Raw genomic sequence first — 17342 nt, 5'->3', positions numbered from 1 at the left:
TTAAATCATTTATTAAATGAATAAAATTATACAACTCAAATTAATGCTATGTGAAAAAGTAATTCCATGCTTAATATTAATAACTGACAATGCCACCTTTAACTTTAATAACTACAGTAAAAGGTTTTCTACTGTGCAATATCAGTCTTTTATGTTACTGTTCACTTTAATTCCATAACGTTCATAGGTTTTTGTGCATGAAGTGCTTGTTTCAGGTTCTGCCACAGTCTCTCTGTTGGGTTTACATTTGAACTCTGACTCAACCACTACACTAAAAGTTTGTTTCTTTCAGTTATGGCAAGTTGCAGAGGTCCTGCCACAGAAAAGCAACTCTAGAACAGCGCACAACCACCACCATGTTTTGTTTTTGCTTTAAGGGACCTATGCCTTACCGTAATTGTCTCATTCTTCCAACAAAGTACTATTTGGCAAATGAGAAATGGTTCTTTATATCCTCTTTAGTTATCATTTTTTCCTCACTGCCTTACTACTCACCAATGTTGCCCATTTTTGCCCAGCGTGTTTCTGATTATGGTGTCATGGACACTGACTGTTGCTGATGTAACACAAAACTGCAGGTTTTTTTTTTTTTTTTTTGATCCTTTGTGAGATTTTTTTGTTTGATCCTTTCTGAGATTATATCTGTCACTGTGGTTCAATGAAGTCCCAATGCAATGGAAATGGCTTTGTAGCTCTTTCTAAACTGATAGATATTAAAAAAAAAAAAATTCTAATTTCTTTAGTGATAGAGGTATTATAGGCTTGTTAAACCTTTGTACCAGTAAAGTAAAATGTATAGTGAGCAGGACAGGCTATAGTCAATCATGGCTGTGTTCAATCATCTGACTCTAATTATCTCTTTAATTGGGGGGCAATTACTTTTTCATACAGTGCCGGTTAAGTGCTGGACTACTTTGTTAAACAGATCAATGAAAATAAAGCAAAAAAGATGTGAAGTTTTACAGTTGTGCTTGAAAGTTTGTGAACCCTTCAGAATTTTCTATATTTCTGCATAAATATGACCTAAAACATCATCAGATTTTCACTCCAGTCCTAAAAGTAGATAAAGAGAAACCAGTTAAACAAATGAGACAAAAATATTATACTCGGTCATTTATTTATTAAGGAACATGATCGAATATTACATATTTGTGAGTGGCAAAAGTATGTGAACCTTTGCTTTCAGTATCTGGTATGACCCTCCCCTTTGTGGCAATAACTGCAACTAAACGTTTCCGGTAACTGATGCTCAGTCCTGCACACCGGCTTGGAGGAATTTTAGCCCATTCCTCCGTACAGAACAGCTTCAACTCTGGGATGTTGGTGGGTTTCCTCACATTAACTGCTCGCTTCAGGTCCTTCCACAACATTTCAATTGGATTAAGGTCAGGACTTTGACTTGGCCATTCCAAAACATTAACTTTATTCTTCTTTAACCATTCTTTGGTAGAACGCCTTGTATACTTAGGGTCGTTGTCTTGCTGCATGACCCACCTTCTCTTGAGATTCAGTTCATGGACAGATGTCCTGACATTTTCCTTTAGAATTCTCTGACATAATTCAGAATTCATTGTTCCATCAATGAAGGCAAGCCGTCCTGGCCCAGATGCAGCAAAACAGGCCCAAACCATGATACTACCACCACCATGTTTCACAGATGGGATAAGGTTCTTATGCTGGAATGCAGTGTTTTTCTTTCTCCAAACATAACACTTTTCATTTAAACCAGAAAGTTCTATTTTGGTCTCCTCCGTCCACAAAACATTCTTCCAATAACCTTCTGGTTTGTCCACGTGATCTTTAGCAAACTGCAGACGAGCAGCAATGTTTTTTTTGGAGAGCAGTGGCTTTCTCCTTGCAACCCTGCAATGCACACCATTGTTGTTCAGTGTTCTCCTGATGGTGGACTCATGAACATGAACATTAGCCAATGTGAGAGAGGCCTTCAGTTGCTTAGAAGTTACCCTGGGGTCCTTTGTGACCTCGCCGACTATTACACACCTTGCTCTTAGAGTGATCTTTGTTGGTCGACCACTCCGGGGGAGGGTAAGAATGGTCTTGAATTTCCTCCATTTGTACACAATTTGTCTGTCTGTGGCTTGGTGGAGTCCAAACTCTTTAGAGATGGTTTTGTAACCTTTTCCATCCTGAAGAGCATCAACAACTCTTTTTCTGAGGTCCTCAGAAATCTCCTTTGTTCGTGCCATGATACACTTCCACAAACATGTGTTGTGAAGAGCATACTTTGATAGATCCCTGTTCTTTAAATAACACAGGGTGCCCACTCACACCTGATTGTCATCCCATTGATTGAAAACACCTGACTCTAATTTCACCTTCAAACTAACTGCTAATCCTAGAGGTTCACATACTTTTGCCACTCACAAATATGTAATATTTGATTCATTTTCCTCAATAAATAAATGACCAAGTATAATATTTTTGTCTCATTTGTTTAAATGGTTTCTCTTTATCTACTTTTAGGACTTGAGTGAAAATCTGATGATGTTTTATGTCATATTTATGCAGAAATATAGAAAATTCTAAAGGATTCACAAACTTTCAAGCTCAACTGTATTTTTCTTACTCAGGTGCCCTTTACATTATATTTGATTTTGGTTGAAGACCTAAAAATATTGAGTGTCAAAAATTTGCAATAACAGGGGAAATCAGGAATGGAGAAAATACCTTTTCATGGCACTGTGCAGAAACAAATTAAGTTTGGTTAGCTTAATACAGTGTAATTTTTTTTAAAAACACCAGTTTCAATGCATGAAAACCTTTCCTAATAAAAACAACAAACTTCACAATGTGAAATATTTTCTTCATGTAGAGTGTTTGAGACAATGTGAAATATTTTCCCTTTACCCCCTACCACACTTGCAAGTTATCCCAGGAATTTATCGGTGTACTCCTGGGTTGAGAGCATCTGTGAACAAACATATTACAAGTATCTCAAGAAAGTACTCCTAGCAGTAGCTGAGGTCAAAACCCAGTATACTTCCTAGGGATTTTCTAGTCTAGTGCATATGTGAAGTCAGAAAACTACCAGTGCACCATCACAGAATATGTGGAGGTGAATCAATCTTAAGAGTCTTAGGGAACAAATATAGTAATTTAAAATATATCTGGAACTTGGAAGATTCTGATGTACACTCCTTTAATCTTCTCAAGTAAAAATAACTAGTCCAGTGGGCCCATCTAATGTTTGATATAACTGTTTTCAACTTCCCAGAGACCTGGAATTAGTTGTCTACTTTTGAAGCAAGACTTTATTCGCTCTTTCAGGCAAGCTATATGTTAGGTGCAAAATCTGGGGTTGAAGGCAGGTTGAAGTTGTGTGTTAGTGTTTAAAGAAAGGCTGTGCATCCTCCTTTCTTTGTGACTGTCAATTTCTGTTGAATGTTTGATTTCTGAGATCAGTTGCCTCTAAAGAATGGCACTATAATAGAAATTTGAATCTCAAAGTATTGTAATGACTGAATGTTGTGATTTTTTATTTTTTTTTTTTTTTTTTTTTTTGGGTAGCGTAAAAGCTTTGGGTGACTTCATCTACAGTTAAAACAATTGAGAAGGGTACAGCATTTCCAGGTATTAAAGGTTAATGGGGCATCATCACCATTCATTGGTAATTACAGTCCCTTCCTTCCATAATCCCTATCTCCATTAAATATTGAGTGCTTTCATAATCATGTTCTGCTTTGAATGTGCTTGTTAATGATATTTTTGTTCTTATACTCAGGCAGAAACATGTACAGAGAGACATTTTTTTGTGTTTAATGGAGCCAATTAATCCCTATACTTAATCTCCCTAAAGCAAATAATTATTTCTGAGCTTGATATTTTTCTTTTTGTATAATATGACCACATTTTATTTTTCTTATTGTAATAAGTTTTGTGCTTGCTGTGTTTAGGCTCAACAGGATTAAGGAACTTATTTTAAACGGCAGCAATTGTCTTCAAAATGTTACCTATCTTGATCTGAGGGACAATCAGTTAATGGAGCTGGATTCCACTGCTTTTGGTAAACTAGAAGTATTACATTGTGAAAGGAATCAACTGACTGCCCTTAAAGTCAACGGATTCTTGATAAAGGGACTCCATGCATCCTGTAATGGTAAGGTGAAATATATGATTTCCAGGTTTAATAAGCATGTCCAAAATTTTGTATTTACTTGTTTTCTGTTTACATGCTTTTTAGAATTTGCATTAAATTAATCACTGAAACATTTGATAGTCCAAGGTTTTATGGAAATTATTTTGGCACCTAACTCTATAAATATGAAGAATGCATAACTTGTTGTACATTTTTGTATGACTGTGATTATTTTTACAAATATTCTGACATGTAATTATGTATTTACTGGTAAATAAATTAATAATTGCAGAAGATTCAGATGAGGATTTACCACAGACTTCAAAACAGAGTTTGGTAAAAGCATGTCTTAAGTGCACACATATCTGGTAAATGGAAATTTTATTCTAATGTAAATTCTAGGTTTTTAATACACATTAATAAAACATGTGTTTTTAAAAGTCACTATTACTTGAGGTTAGAATGTCAAGTGCACAGTGGGGGTTTCTCTAGTAGTATACTGAAAGCAATCCAGAAAGATTTTCTTACATGGTGGAGTTCATTACACAAACAGAAATAATATTCAGGAAAAGAACTTAAATTTCATAAAGGTAGTTCTTTCTTAATTTTTTATTCTCATTCTTGAAAGTATGCCCAAAGGAAGGGACACTTGAAATACAAGCATGTATTTTTATTATATACTATATGTTTGAAAGTACATTTTAAAAAAAAAGTTGAGGTTAACCACCATCAATTATACTTGTTAGCCTGCAGTGTTTATGCAAGGAGTTTGAATTCTTAATGCAATTTTTAATACATTCTTTTAAAAATATTTTGACACATTACTAGTATCACAGCTGTTATCTTAACCTGTTTAGTACAGTACAGGACCACAACACCTGGAGCCTAACCTTGCAATATCAGGCATGTTAAAACTGTAGTTTAGCACCATAAAGCATGTGCACACTTCTGTTTATCAGTCATCACGTTACTTGACAAGACCACAAGCGTATAAAATGGTATGGTCAGTTTTCACAAGCATGTACAGTTCATAGTTTAGCTAACATTTGAAAATATTTATTCAGGTCTCATTCTATGTTAGGGATCTCTGCAAGCTACCTCATCATACCAAGTTCAGGTATCCTTGTCAGTGTCTTGCATGATTTCCTTTGACTCTGCCTTAGGTGGGTTATGGTTACTGATCCCTAGCTTCTGCATGCTAAAATTATAATTTTAATTTGTTAGTGGTTTTTGTGCTTTAAGTGTGATTTGTTAACCTTTACGTTATATTTATTTTTATTATCTAAATATATACATAATGCTGTGTACGACTGTAAAGTCATGGTGAGTCGCACCTGTATGACCCAAAATGCATTTATAGAGGCAAAACACTGAGTGTGTGCTGTTGACCCATCCCATGCAAGTGAATGTCAATATGTTAGCATTTTAGCAATATCAGACCAACTTTAGATGGCAGGAGGATTCTACTTAAAGGATCATTTTAATTACCTGAATGTAAATTGTAACAAGCCCAAAACATAGCAGAACACAAGACTGGGGATTTATTTGGTTAAATAAACAATCCTTAATTACACCAAATAGCACAAATGAAACAAGATGTTTGACTAAGCTTAATATTACTTGCTAATTTTAAGCAAGTAATTTTAATATTACTTGCTTAAAACAGATTATAGAATGTAATGTTTATTGAGTAAAAGTAAATTCTTAAGTACACAAACTGGGATGAAGTTTAGAGAGTGGGAATGAATGGGCAGTTGGGTTAATTTAAAGCAATATTACGTTACAGAAAATGTTCTTTCCAGTATTTACAAGCCATAGCAAGTTAAACAGAAATATTTTTGGATTTGTAAGAAGGTATGAAAAAAATTGCACAAGAAAAAAGGTTTATTAATGCATATAAATCAAACAACATTTAAGCTAACAACATGGCTTCTAGCCACAACAGTGAAAAGCAGTATGAAAAGAATACTGTATAGCTGAAAAAGCAAAATCCTAAGAGGTTCTTTCAGTGTTTCAGTACTAAAAGAACAAAAACGTTGATGTGAAATATCTATATATATAAAATCCCTATGTGCGTCCAGGTGTCCGTGTGTGGGTGTCTTCTGATGAAGTGCGCATGCGCGGGGCACGGTGCAATGCGCGATATTACTGTCAGAGAAAGTTAGAGGCATTTTACGGAAATACAAACCAGTATTACTGCGAGAGGAAATTAAAGGTACACAATGCAGTGACGCATATTACAGCCACATACAAGCCAGTATTACTGTCAGAGGAGATTAAAGGCATATTACCGGCGCGCATGCCTGTATTACCGCCAGAGAAAATTAAAGATATATTGCGGACGTACAAGACGGTATCCTTCAATAAGGGCGCGCACAGGCATCCTTCAATAAGGGCGCGCACAAAAAGGCGAGCCTCAAAAGGGCAACCTCAATTGGGCGCAGCGAATAAAGGCGTGCGTAAATAAAGATCTGCACCTGTTGCTCGTCACATATTCCAGAGCCATTTGAACTAAATTATCTATGAACGCCTTTATTCGCCGCGCTCAATTGAGGTCGCCCTTTTGAAGCTCGCCTTTCTGTGCGCGCCCTTATTGAATAGAGCCGTACAAGACAGTATTACTGTCACAGAAAATTAAAGACACACAATACACGGCAGCAGCCCACGAAGAACGGTCAGCTCAGCAAGTAAACATCAACAAAAGAAAGGCTGAAAGAAAGAAAAATACGACCAACAAAAAGAATAAGGTCAAAGTCCCTTGCCATTTAATATAGACTGTTCCTACTAATGTTTATGCACTACTGTTCTAGTGTCCGTTATTGTAACGGGCTAAATGACTAGTATTAAATAATTAAATTAATAAAAATAACTGGAAAATAAGTTATAAAGAAAAGAAAATAGAAAATGCTCACAAGCCACAATTCATATTTCGCTTAAATCTATCAATGTAAAGAAATTCCCTACAGAGTATATTAACGAAGTACTTTGTGATTTGGAGATTACAGAGAGAGATGTACTGCTAAAATTACAAAGTATGAAATCAAAATAATCACCAGTTATATATTTAGTATAGTCTATTGGGTTGATCCTAGAAACCAATGTCCAGAAATGATTATTCAAGAGACAATTGAGCAACATAAATCACATTCAGTTATAAAAGTGAGTAGTCAACACGGGTAGAATTTTATTAACAAGAAGACATTTGATCATAAAGGTGCAAATTACAAGTATGTTAATGTTTTTAATTTTCAGAAAGCATTTCATAAGTAGTTGTAGTGAGCCTAGCAAGCAAATTAAAGAAGAAAGAATTCAGTGTGCAGCATGCAGATCAGCAACAGGTTTTGATGCCTTTTTCTGAATTAGATGATGTTAAAAGTGGATTCTGTCAGTAATCATTAATTCAAAAGATCACTTCTCTTTTTAATTAATATCAGTCAGCTGCTTAACAATGTAACTAACTTGAAAGGTAGGTAATGCTGCAGCGGACACAAAACTAGAACAGTTGTTGCCCTGTAATTAACAAAATCTTGCTGGTGAACCTGGACAGTATTTAGAGAGTACTGAAGATAAGTGGCAGATTAAACTTATTGTAACCTGAAGTTTGGTTTATTTAGGATGTAAATAAATATTAGAGATAATGAAACATGGAGTGGAGTCTGAAATTTGTGTATAAATTATGAAAAATATATTTGGAAGTCATAGTGGACTGGCATCATTTAGTATATAAACCTGATTTAATGTTTAAGGCAACTGGGATCCTAGATAACATAGCACCATGGTTCAGTACAATAATGTCAAGAGACATTATCATTAAGGTGTACAATGTCCTTGTAAGACCACATCATGTAAAATGGGGGCCAAACCCCCTCCAACAATTCAATGTTCACATTCAGGTGTGTGCAGCAATTTAATTTAACTGATATGAAAGTTGGAGCATTTCACATTTTTTTATTTACTTCATCCAAGAGTCAGTTATTGCATTTTTGTTTATTAAATCATTTTGTAACAATGAGTCATTTTCAAAAGTAATAGCGATAACAGAATGCAATTACATGTGTTTATAGACTACATTAAATACTTGCTTTTTTAACAGCACTTTACAGTGGAGTTAAACTGAGTACAAATAAAGCTTGTGGTGGCTCAATAGGTTTCATACACGGCATATTGTAATTCAAGTGATTGACTGATTTGTGTTAGTTGTGAAGAGCCTGTAATTAAATTGTTCAATTTTCTTAAACATGACATATTTGAAATTAATTCCAGTATAGTAGTATCTAATAATTACAAACCGAAAAATATCTGTTAATATAAAATGACCAATACTAGTATAAAATCAGTATCAATATTACCATTTGATAGGAGAAAAGGAACTGAATTAAGTTCCCTGTCTAGCTATTAATATTAGTAATTAAGAAATTGGAAAGGAATTGATTTATTGTGCAACAGGAATGTGAATGGTACACGATGAGTAAGAAGATCCTGCACTTGCTACTATTATTAGTGTATATCTGAGACTGAGAGACTAGGGGCTGGGAGCCAGGGATCAGGGGCTTAAGCCACTGAAGCTTCCCATCTCCTGACACCACTGTTTACTTTTAAACCCATCCTATTTTTATATCATTTAAGGCAGCTGCACCTTTTCCATGTTATCAATTAGCATAAACACCATTTATCTGCTGGCTGATAACATTATTTTTTTTATAATAGTAATCTACAGATAATGTAGTTTGATCGATTCAGTCTTGTGTATCCTTGCAAAATTTCTTTCTCCTTCCATTTATTTTCAGGGAAGTGTCTTTTTTGTATTGTATTGATTACCTTATTAAGGTGGTGTGATGTGTGAGCTGTTTGCACACATGGTCTTCTCTGCATCTAATATTGTGCCGAAAATTGAACTGTTTGGGCAAATTTCTTTGAAAAATAAGTATACCATTTCTTAACAAAATTGGTAAATGGTTGGGGGATGAGTTGTTTCATGCAGACAGACATGGGTTTCCGCAATAGGTATTTTACGCATTATATGCAAACGCACCTTAAAAAGATACATCAGTGGTAGAAACAGTCTATAGAACATCTGCTAAACTGATTCATGGACAGTGGGGAGTTCTGAGTTTATAAAAAGTGTGGAGGGATTTAGTAGACCACTTTAATAAAATGAGTTCTTAAACAAGAACCTGGGGGCCCACATGAAAGTTCATTAAATATTAACACCAATATTAGAAAGCATTCTTGAACATAGAACAACAGATATCATTTCAACTAGTAGACAGTATTTGTTTAGTGACTTTTAAATCCCCTCTTCATGTTATTTATAATAATCATTTTAATAGATGTAAAACATGCTAGTTTTAGTTGATTGGCCCCTTTCTTTTGTGTTTTATGTTGTGAACAAGCTGTGCATATGTGAAATGTCTGATAAATTAATTCATATACCCTACAGGGGAGACTGCTATCTTTTGAAGTTTTGTATGAAATTAACCTGCTGCCAAAGGTCTCTACATTACTCATTTTGCAAATACATAGTCCCCAGTTCTTAAGTGTGTGAAACACAGACTGTGATTATGTATCACATACTCTAAAAGAGTTTGTACCCTGCCAGTTTTTGCCACAACAAAATGATTTCTGTTGCTAGTGAGTTACCAGGTGTCATTAAGAATGTACTTTTGGAGATTTATTACCATTTTCCATTCTATCAGTTTTTTTAAGTTGCATATCCAGTTTAGGGTCATGATCTAGTGATTATTTGAGCAGAATATTCCAAAAATAAATTGAAAGATGACAGGACTAAATGGATAATGTTTATTAGAGTTAGATTATTATTATACTGTAGATTATGTTTAGTGGCATAATTTGTACCTGGTTGCTTATTACAATGTGTTTTTTCTCACAGGCTTCCAAATGGGTGTTCTGAAATGTTTGATGCACTGCTATAATAGTATATTATGGTATTGACTTTTAATCTAAGCCCTACTAGTCACACCCTCAGAGTTTCTGTATTATTGAAGGGTTTAATGAGAAGGTTAAGCTACCTAACATTTTCATTTTAACATCATATCCTGGGTGTACATATTTATGGCCTGTTTTTAGTAATAGTATTGTATTACGCGAATAGTTATAAGACAAAGTTTTCTTTCTGAATTGTTAATGATTTTCCACCAAAAACTTACTTGTCATTAACATACTTCCAGAATGCTTCTACATGTTGTGTGTTACCATTAAATTTGCAACTTTGAACTAGAGATTTTCATTAAATTTTGTGGCAACAGTTTCTTTTTTAGAGTTGTGAATTGTCAGCTGCTTTTGAAGACTTTTTTTTTCCCCTAAATAAAGCTTCACTTAAAAATGCAATTACTGCATACTATGATTGTAAAAGTAAATACATAAATAAATATTAAATTATCATTTAACTTCAAAAATACACAACTTCTGTTTTATTATCCTTTGAAAGATTTTAAGGTAACTGAGATCTCATGTTGGTTGTTTTCTTACTCATTACCTGTTTTATTATCCTTTGAAAGATTTTAAGGTAACTGAGATCTCATGTTGGTTGTTTTCTTACTCATTACTTAGTCAAAGTCCATTTCATTTTGAGCCTTTCTAATTCTGTTCTTTGCATTTCAAAAATTATAAAGTTTTAAACATAGTGACATACCTCATTACCCTTCCTTTGTAGAACTCTCCATCTGGTATTAAAAACAGTACAGATTTTAATACCATTTATCATCTTAGAAACCAAATTAAAGGTTGATTTTCCTCTTTAAAAAGACTGAGACTGAGATGATATTCAAACGCACACTACTAGCACTAACACCTGATCATTCCAGTTACACTTTAGAGCAGTCTGTAGAACACAGTGCCATTGGATATTTGTGGGCGTAGCTGTTGGTAATGCACAAACACTGTTTCAGTTTTTCTCATAGATGTTGCGTTCACATGCTATGTTCAGTCTACTTGTCATGCATGTTGCTCATTTGTCTTCTTCCATTATCTTGTTCATTGTGGTTTCAAAAATGATTGTGAAAGAGTTAGAAAGTCCAAGAAAGACTGAAAAGGACATTGTTTTGAGTGTGAAACTTAGTGTCAAATCACAAGTAAACAACCTTAGTAAATATAATTTAATGAAGGGAACTGTCTTATTAGGATTCTTTTGATGACTAATTTTATTAATAAACTAATCTTGCCTAATTGTTATGTATTTTTATGTTATTTGAGCATACATTTTGAATTTTTTGGGGCTAATGATCCCTTTAACTTTACTTCTATTTAGTTAATGCTAATTATTATTCTCTGTTATGAACATTCAACCTCTGAAGAGGTTTATCAGGAATGGATTAGATTCACAACAGCCATGTTTAAATGTATTATGGTTTATTTTTGTTTATATTACTATTTACAGCATCGTGGCTTTGTTTGTGGAGCAATGCACTTTTAAATAATAAAGTTCAAATTTCAACACATCACCGGATTAAGTTAACATAGTTTTCTCATACAATTGTTTCCCTTAATTTGCATTTTGCTTTTTGTTGTTGTTGTGTCTTTGCTGTAATATATATCTGCTTTGAAAAAAATACAAATTGAAGCAGTGATTTTAAATTTTTTAAAATTATTGTCCAAATTGTCATTTCAGTGTTGTGTAATTATTTTCAGAGCTTAAACAACTTGATGTTTATCCTGTCCCAAGCAATCTCACCTACATGGATGTCTCTCGGTATGTAGTACACTAGCACTTTTCTTTACTAAACAGCTAGTCAAATTTTATTTACTTCTGTAGCTTTTCCAAAAAACTTTTTTTTTTTACTATTTATGTTTTTTCACTATAATCTTATAAAATATGTGGTAGGTTTTATTTCTCATGGATAAGAAGACAAAAATAACTTTTCAGTTTACTTCATGTTTTTACTATAAGCATGTAGCAAGGGGAAATTGGATGTAAAATGGAATAGAAAATTAGATGTTTCCCTTAACACTGCTGTTTTCTTTAAATTGTTTATTAACTTTTCCAATTCAAGGAACTGCTTGGAGAGTCTGCCAGGTTGGATATGTGAAAGCAAGAAACTTGAAGTTTTAGATATTAGCTCTAATGAGATCTGTGAACTACCTGCAAGGTGGGTATTAAAAAATTGGTTCACTGTCAGCAACACCTTCATTTTTTGGTACTGTTTAGAATTCCATAAAATTAGTATAATTAGAAGTGTCTACACTAACATATTAAATGTTTAAATTGGGTAAATGTTCTGTTAAATTTAGGATTTAACTAGTACAAAACTTCCAGATTCAGTGCTCTGCGTGGCCTGAATTTGATGAACACTCTGCAATTTGATGATAACCTATGTTCCAGTTGTTGGAAATGGTAGCCTTACTGGTAAACAATGAAGGAACTTATACACAGGGCCATAGGGATTATGAAATGGTATTTGTATCAAATTAAATTATTGCACTGCTTAGTTTTTAAAATTTAAAATCTTTAAAATAATGACACCCACGCATTTCAGAGATCTTTTTTATTTCCTGAATGACAGCTGTTATACTATGTTTTGTTATTTAAGTTTAATGTCACTGTTCTCTGTGCCCACTGTTATGGACTCATTCATACAGGACGATCAAGTATGGGTACACAGGGGCACAGCATCAGCATTTAGAATTGCAGAGCCAAGCACAGTACAAGAGAGCCACAGACAACTGGAGAATTGAATAATCAGCCTAAAGACAGACTAGTATATTTCTGTCTTCTCTCAGCACACCATTCTCTTTCCTTGTCGGAAGAATGAGAACTGTATGTAGGCATTGTGCTATTCCTGTATTTTTGGATCCGGAGCCAAGAGCCTGCACATGGAGCAACCAGTATATGAGAATGGACCTATGGCCAACACACTTTGAAGCTGCCGGGCGGAAGATTATGTCTTCCGTCCGAGGCCGGGTGGAAGATTATGTCTTCCGTCCGGTTAAAATCCTTTCAGTGTGGCAAACGAAAGATGGCAGACTGCGTAGGTCAAGATACCCACATGCTTGATATGTCTGTCATAAGCTTCCCATTTGTAATACCGCGTGAACCCATCAATAAAGAGCTAGATTATCCTTTATGCTTCTCGTGTAATCTTGTAACCGTCATATTGCATGAGGGGTGGGGATAATACCTTTTTTATTTATAATTATTTCAATTCAGGTTAATTAAAACGCCGCAATTCAAAAGAACACATTTCCAGAGAGCTAATGCCTCTTAAGGAAACAACAGCTACAGTAGCCCTTAACCACCCACAAAGATATTTTGTATAAGATAAAATGACATCCATAATATTTATTTGCAACTAATTAATATTTTCTAGAAAAGGAATGATTTTCATTTTAACAGTGTACAGTTCAAATATTTTGCTAGAAATAGGCATAGGGTAGCAGTTATATGGTCTTTCTTCATTTCAACATTTTTTCACAAATAACAACCTGAATCCAGAGTCCAATGCAAATTAAATTTAATACATGCTGCATATAATAAGCCTTGGTTAAATTACTTTTAACTTCTGAAGTTCACCTGGAATAATCAAAGATGTACAACCTTACATTTAAAGTTAAAAAGTAAAGTTTTATTTTCATATAACTGGAGTGAAATCAAGATGAGATTTAATGTCTTACTTACAACGTACCCTTATTAAGTACTCATTCTTTCATACCTTCTTTTATTCATGTTAGTTTACATATGTAAGTTGGACCAGTCTTAGGAGAAGTTTGAAACTTTATGTTGGGATTGTTTATATGCAAGAAAAAAAATTAAGGCTTTCTTTTGTTTTTCAGTTGTTTCCATATTTGAGGTTATGATGTATGGCTTTACACTCAAGAGATTTTCATTGATCTAATTTTAGTTTTCAGAAATTTAATTTGATCTTTAAGTAAATAGACATGTAAATACTTGAATTGACTGAGTTTACATTTGTTTTTGTTCATTACTATAATAAATTAAGTACACATTCCTATGGAAACTTACTTTCTTACTTATTCCAAATGAATAGCAATGGTGAACTGGAAAATGAACATGGCACACTTCATTTACTTGGTATATATTAGCTGGATAACTTGTATTTTGTAACTGGTGAAAGAACAGAAGAAAGGTTTGATTTGTGTTTATCACTGTTTACTGTAAGAGGCATGGCTAATTCATTGATGGAAATCATGCTTTTTAAAGAATCATTTAAACTGTTATTTATCAGATTTGCAGTGAACTGATGTACAATGCTTGTGGTAAGTTATAACAGTTTTTTAAGTCTAATATTTTATTTTTTCAGGTTGTTCTGTAACAGTAGCCTTAGAAAGTTACTTGTTGGTCACAACCAATTGCGGCGGCTTCCAGATCGTCTTGAGCACACTCATTTAGAGGTACTGGATGTGCAGCACAATGAACTCGTGGAGTTGCCTTCTAACCTGTTTGTCAAGGCAGACAAGTAAGTTTAACCTCTGTCTCTTTGTGAACAGAATTTTAAGTTTTTGGTATATAATATATGCCCAGTGCCCTCCATAATGTTTTTCCTTGAATTACACCTCTGTTCCACAGTTTAAAATTACAAATCAAACAATTCAGATGTGATTAAAGTGCACATTGCAGACTTTAATTTAAGAGTATCTGTATACATTTCAGTCACACCATATAGAATCACTTTTATACATTGTCCCTCCATTTCTGGGCACTGAAATGAAATTACTGTATTTGTGTGTCTGTGTGCCTGCCTGCCAGTCCGACTGTCCCTGAAGACACGTTTAGCAAGTGCTGACCAGGTGTGGAAGTGTAGTCAGTTTTTCACAACTGGTCCAGTAAGAAAGGTGTTTATTTGTATATTCTCCTACTGCCATCTTTCTGTATCTGCCACATTGTTCAAATGTCAAAGTGGGGACTACAATTCCCACAAAGTTTTAATAAGAGCATCAATAAAAGAATCTGTCAATTTTTTTTTTCCTAAACCACTTTGGGATTGCTATTTCATTGCCAGACTGGATTCCAGCATTTATCTTATAGTCCTGTTTCTCAACCTTTGTAGCCTTGGGGCCCAGTTTTTCCTTTTAAAGTTCCTTGACAACCCACAGACAACATTTGAAGGGAGGTGTTGTTTCTCCTTCTGTGATTCTAGTGAGATTAGAAGAGCGGAGGAGGTATGGGGCCTATGCTGAAATGAAGAAAAATATTCTGCAGCACTGTCAGTCGCTTCGGTGGACATTTTTTTTGTCAGTGCATAGCCATGATTGAACAGAATGAAGCACATTTTTTTCTATAGCTGAAGAATATGCTGTTATTCAGAATTGATAAAAAGAGAACAGGATGGAGCTTTTGAGTGAGTAAAAGCAAATAGTAACTTTTCTTTATTTGCTGGTAGACAGTTATTTAAATCCACTGTATACTAAGGCAGTAATAATTTTAGGTTTTGATGTGGTGAGAAGTTAAGCAAAATGACACCTTTTATTGGCTAACTAGAATGATTACGAGTAAAAGCAAATAGTAACTTTTGTTTATTTGCTGGTAGACATTTATTTAAATCCACTGTATACTAAGGCAGTAATAATTGTAGGTTTTGATGTGGTGAGACGTTAAGCGAAATGACACCTTTTATTGGCTAACTAGAAAGATTACAATATGCAAGCTTTCGAGGCAAGGTGAATATACTGTAAAGTGAAACATGTATGGAAATATGCATAATGTACTGTATAACAGATAATATATGCTTTATGCTGAAAAACATATACATATACTTCACAGTGAATTACACTCGAAGCTTACCAAAATGTACAAGAATCTAAACCCAATGAATATAGAAGCATTTTATAATTGAGGAAGGAAATTTGATGCATCATTATGTCCCAGAGTCTAAACAACACCTAAAACAATGGAAGCGAGATACTCCAACACCACAGAAGTTTAATTTGCAAGCCAGTGTCAATAGGATTAACCTGTTTCTCAGCCACCAACTTATATGTACAGCACTCAAATTATACTGCCGTGTAAAGTTTTGGATTGGGTCTTGCAGAACTACCAGAGTATTGCAAGTCTCTGCAACAATTCACTTATTGTAAGAGTTTATGTATACAGGTGAGTGCTGTAAGTGTTAGCTTCAATATGATTATGAAAAGTAGAAGAGTTTAAGCTGCATGACAGTTTGTTAGAGAACCTCTTTCAGTTGTTAAGATGTTAACACAAATTTGAATATGAGGTAATACTGTAACTCATTGCATTGAAAATTCCAGTAAATTGAGGACCAGCAAAAGTAAAGCAGTTTCCTGACTGTGCAAGTTCATGACTTAAAGTGAGGGCTGTCAGAATTTTTTCTTAAATTTTGATTGAACTGAAAGGTGCCTGTTTGGCTTGCTTAAGTATTATAGGCTGATACCTATGTCAATGTATCTCATTACAGTTTAATTGAACTTTAATACCATGATCTACAACACATGATTACACCGACTGAACTTATAACGGGCAACTTCCCTAGACCCTGTTCAAATTAAAGTTTGGCCCATTAAGCTAGAAACTTTGTCCATCTCATACCGAGATGGAAGCTTTATCACCTAAGAGTTGGATATCTGCTGTTTGTCTGCTGATGTCCTCTTGGCTTCATTAGACTGTGATCTCTGGTGCATACTAAATGGTTGGCATCTGAGTGTGGTTTAGTTGGGATGAGATTTAGCACTTCCAAATCTGAGCTCTTGCCTCATGGTCCTCTCCCTCAAAAGAATGGATTGTTCCATGCAGGTAAGGAGTGAGCAACTTCCCTAACTGAAAGAGTTCAAGTACTTTTGGTATCTTGCTCACAAGTGAGGGCAGAGGTAATCTTGAGTTTGACCAACAATTCAGTGCAGTGGCAAGCAGTATTCCAAATTTTGTCCCAGGTTGTGTTGGTGAATCAGGAGCTAACTCCACAAATTAAGCCATTAAATTACCATTTATTGTACACCACCATCATCACATATGGTCAGGAGTTTTGTGTGGTAAACTCGGCCCGGCCGGTACTTGTATGGGAGACCATCTAGGAAAAGGTTGAGTTGCTGCTGGAAAAGGTGTAGGTGAGTCCATCAGGAGTTGCTTACTCTGTGGTCTTTGTGTGGATCCCAATGCCCCACTGCAGTGACAGGGACATTGTGCCGTAAAAACACCACTATTTTTCTGATCAGACTTAAAACAAAGTACCTGACTCTTTGTGGTCATAAAAGATAAAAGGGCTTCTTTCGAATAGAATAGGGTGTTTCCTGAAGTCCTTGCTGAATTGAACCCCAAAGC

At 34.6% G+C, this 17342-nt stretch overlaps 1 protein-coding gene across 1 annotated transcript in view; it reads left to right on the top strand.

Annotated features, from left to right (window-relative positions):
* Positions 1 to 17342, top strand: part of LOC114653501 (PH domain leucine-rich repeat-containing protein phosphatase 1) — a 235710-nt gene that overhangs the window by 164331 nt on the left and 54037 nt on the right. The window contains 4 exon segments of the mRNA XM_028803859.2: positions 3915 to 4117; positions 11744 to 11804; positions 12106 to 12201; positions 14371 to 14526. Of these exon segments, the coding sequence (XP_028659692.2) occupies positions 3915 to 4117; positions 11744 to 11804; positions 12106 to 12201; positions 14371 to 14526 (516 nt within the window).

The sequence above is a fragment of the Erpetoichthys calabaricus genome, chromosome 6, assembly GCF_900747795.2.
Source record: "Erpetoichthys calabaricus chromosome 6, fErpCal1.3, whole genome shotgun sequence".
NCBI lineage: Eukaryota > Metazoa > Chordata > Cladistia > Polypteriformes > Polypteridae > Erpetoichthys > Erpetoichthys calabaricus.
The sequence above is the reverse complement of the archived record's forward strand: the minus strand, read 5'-3'. Positions and strand labels throughout refer to the sequence as shown.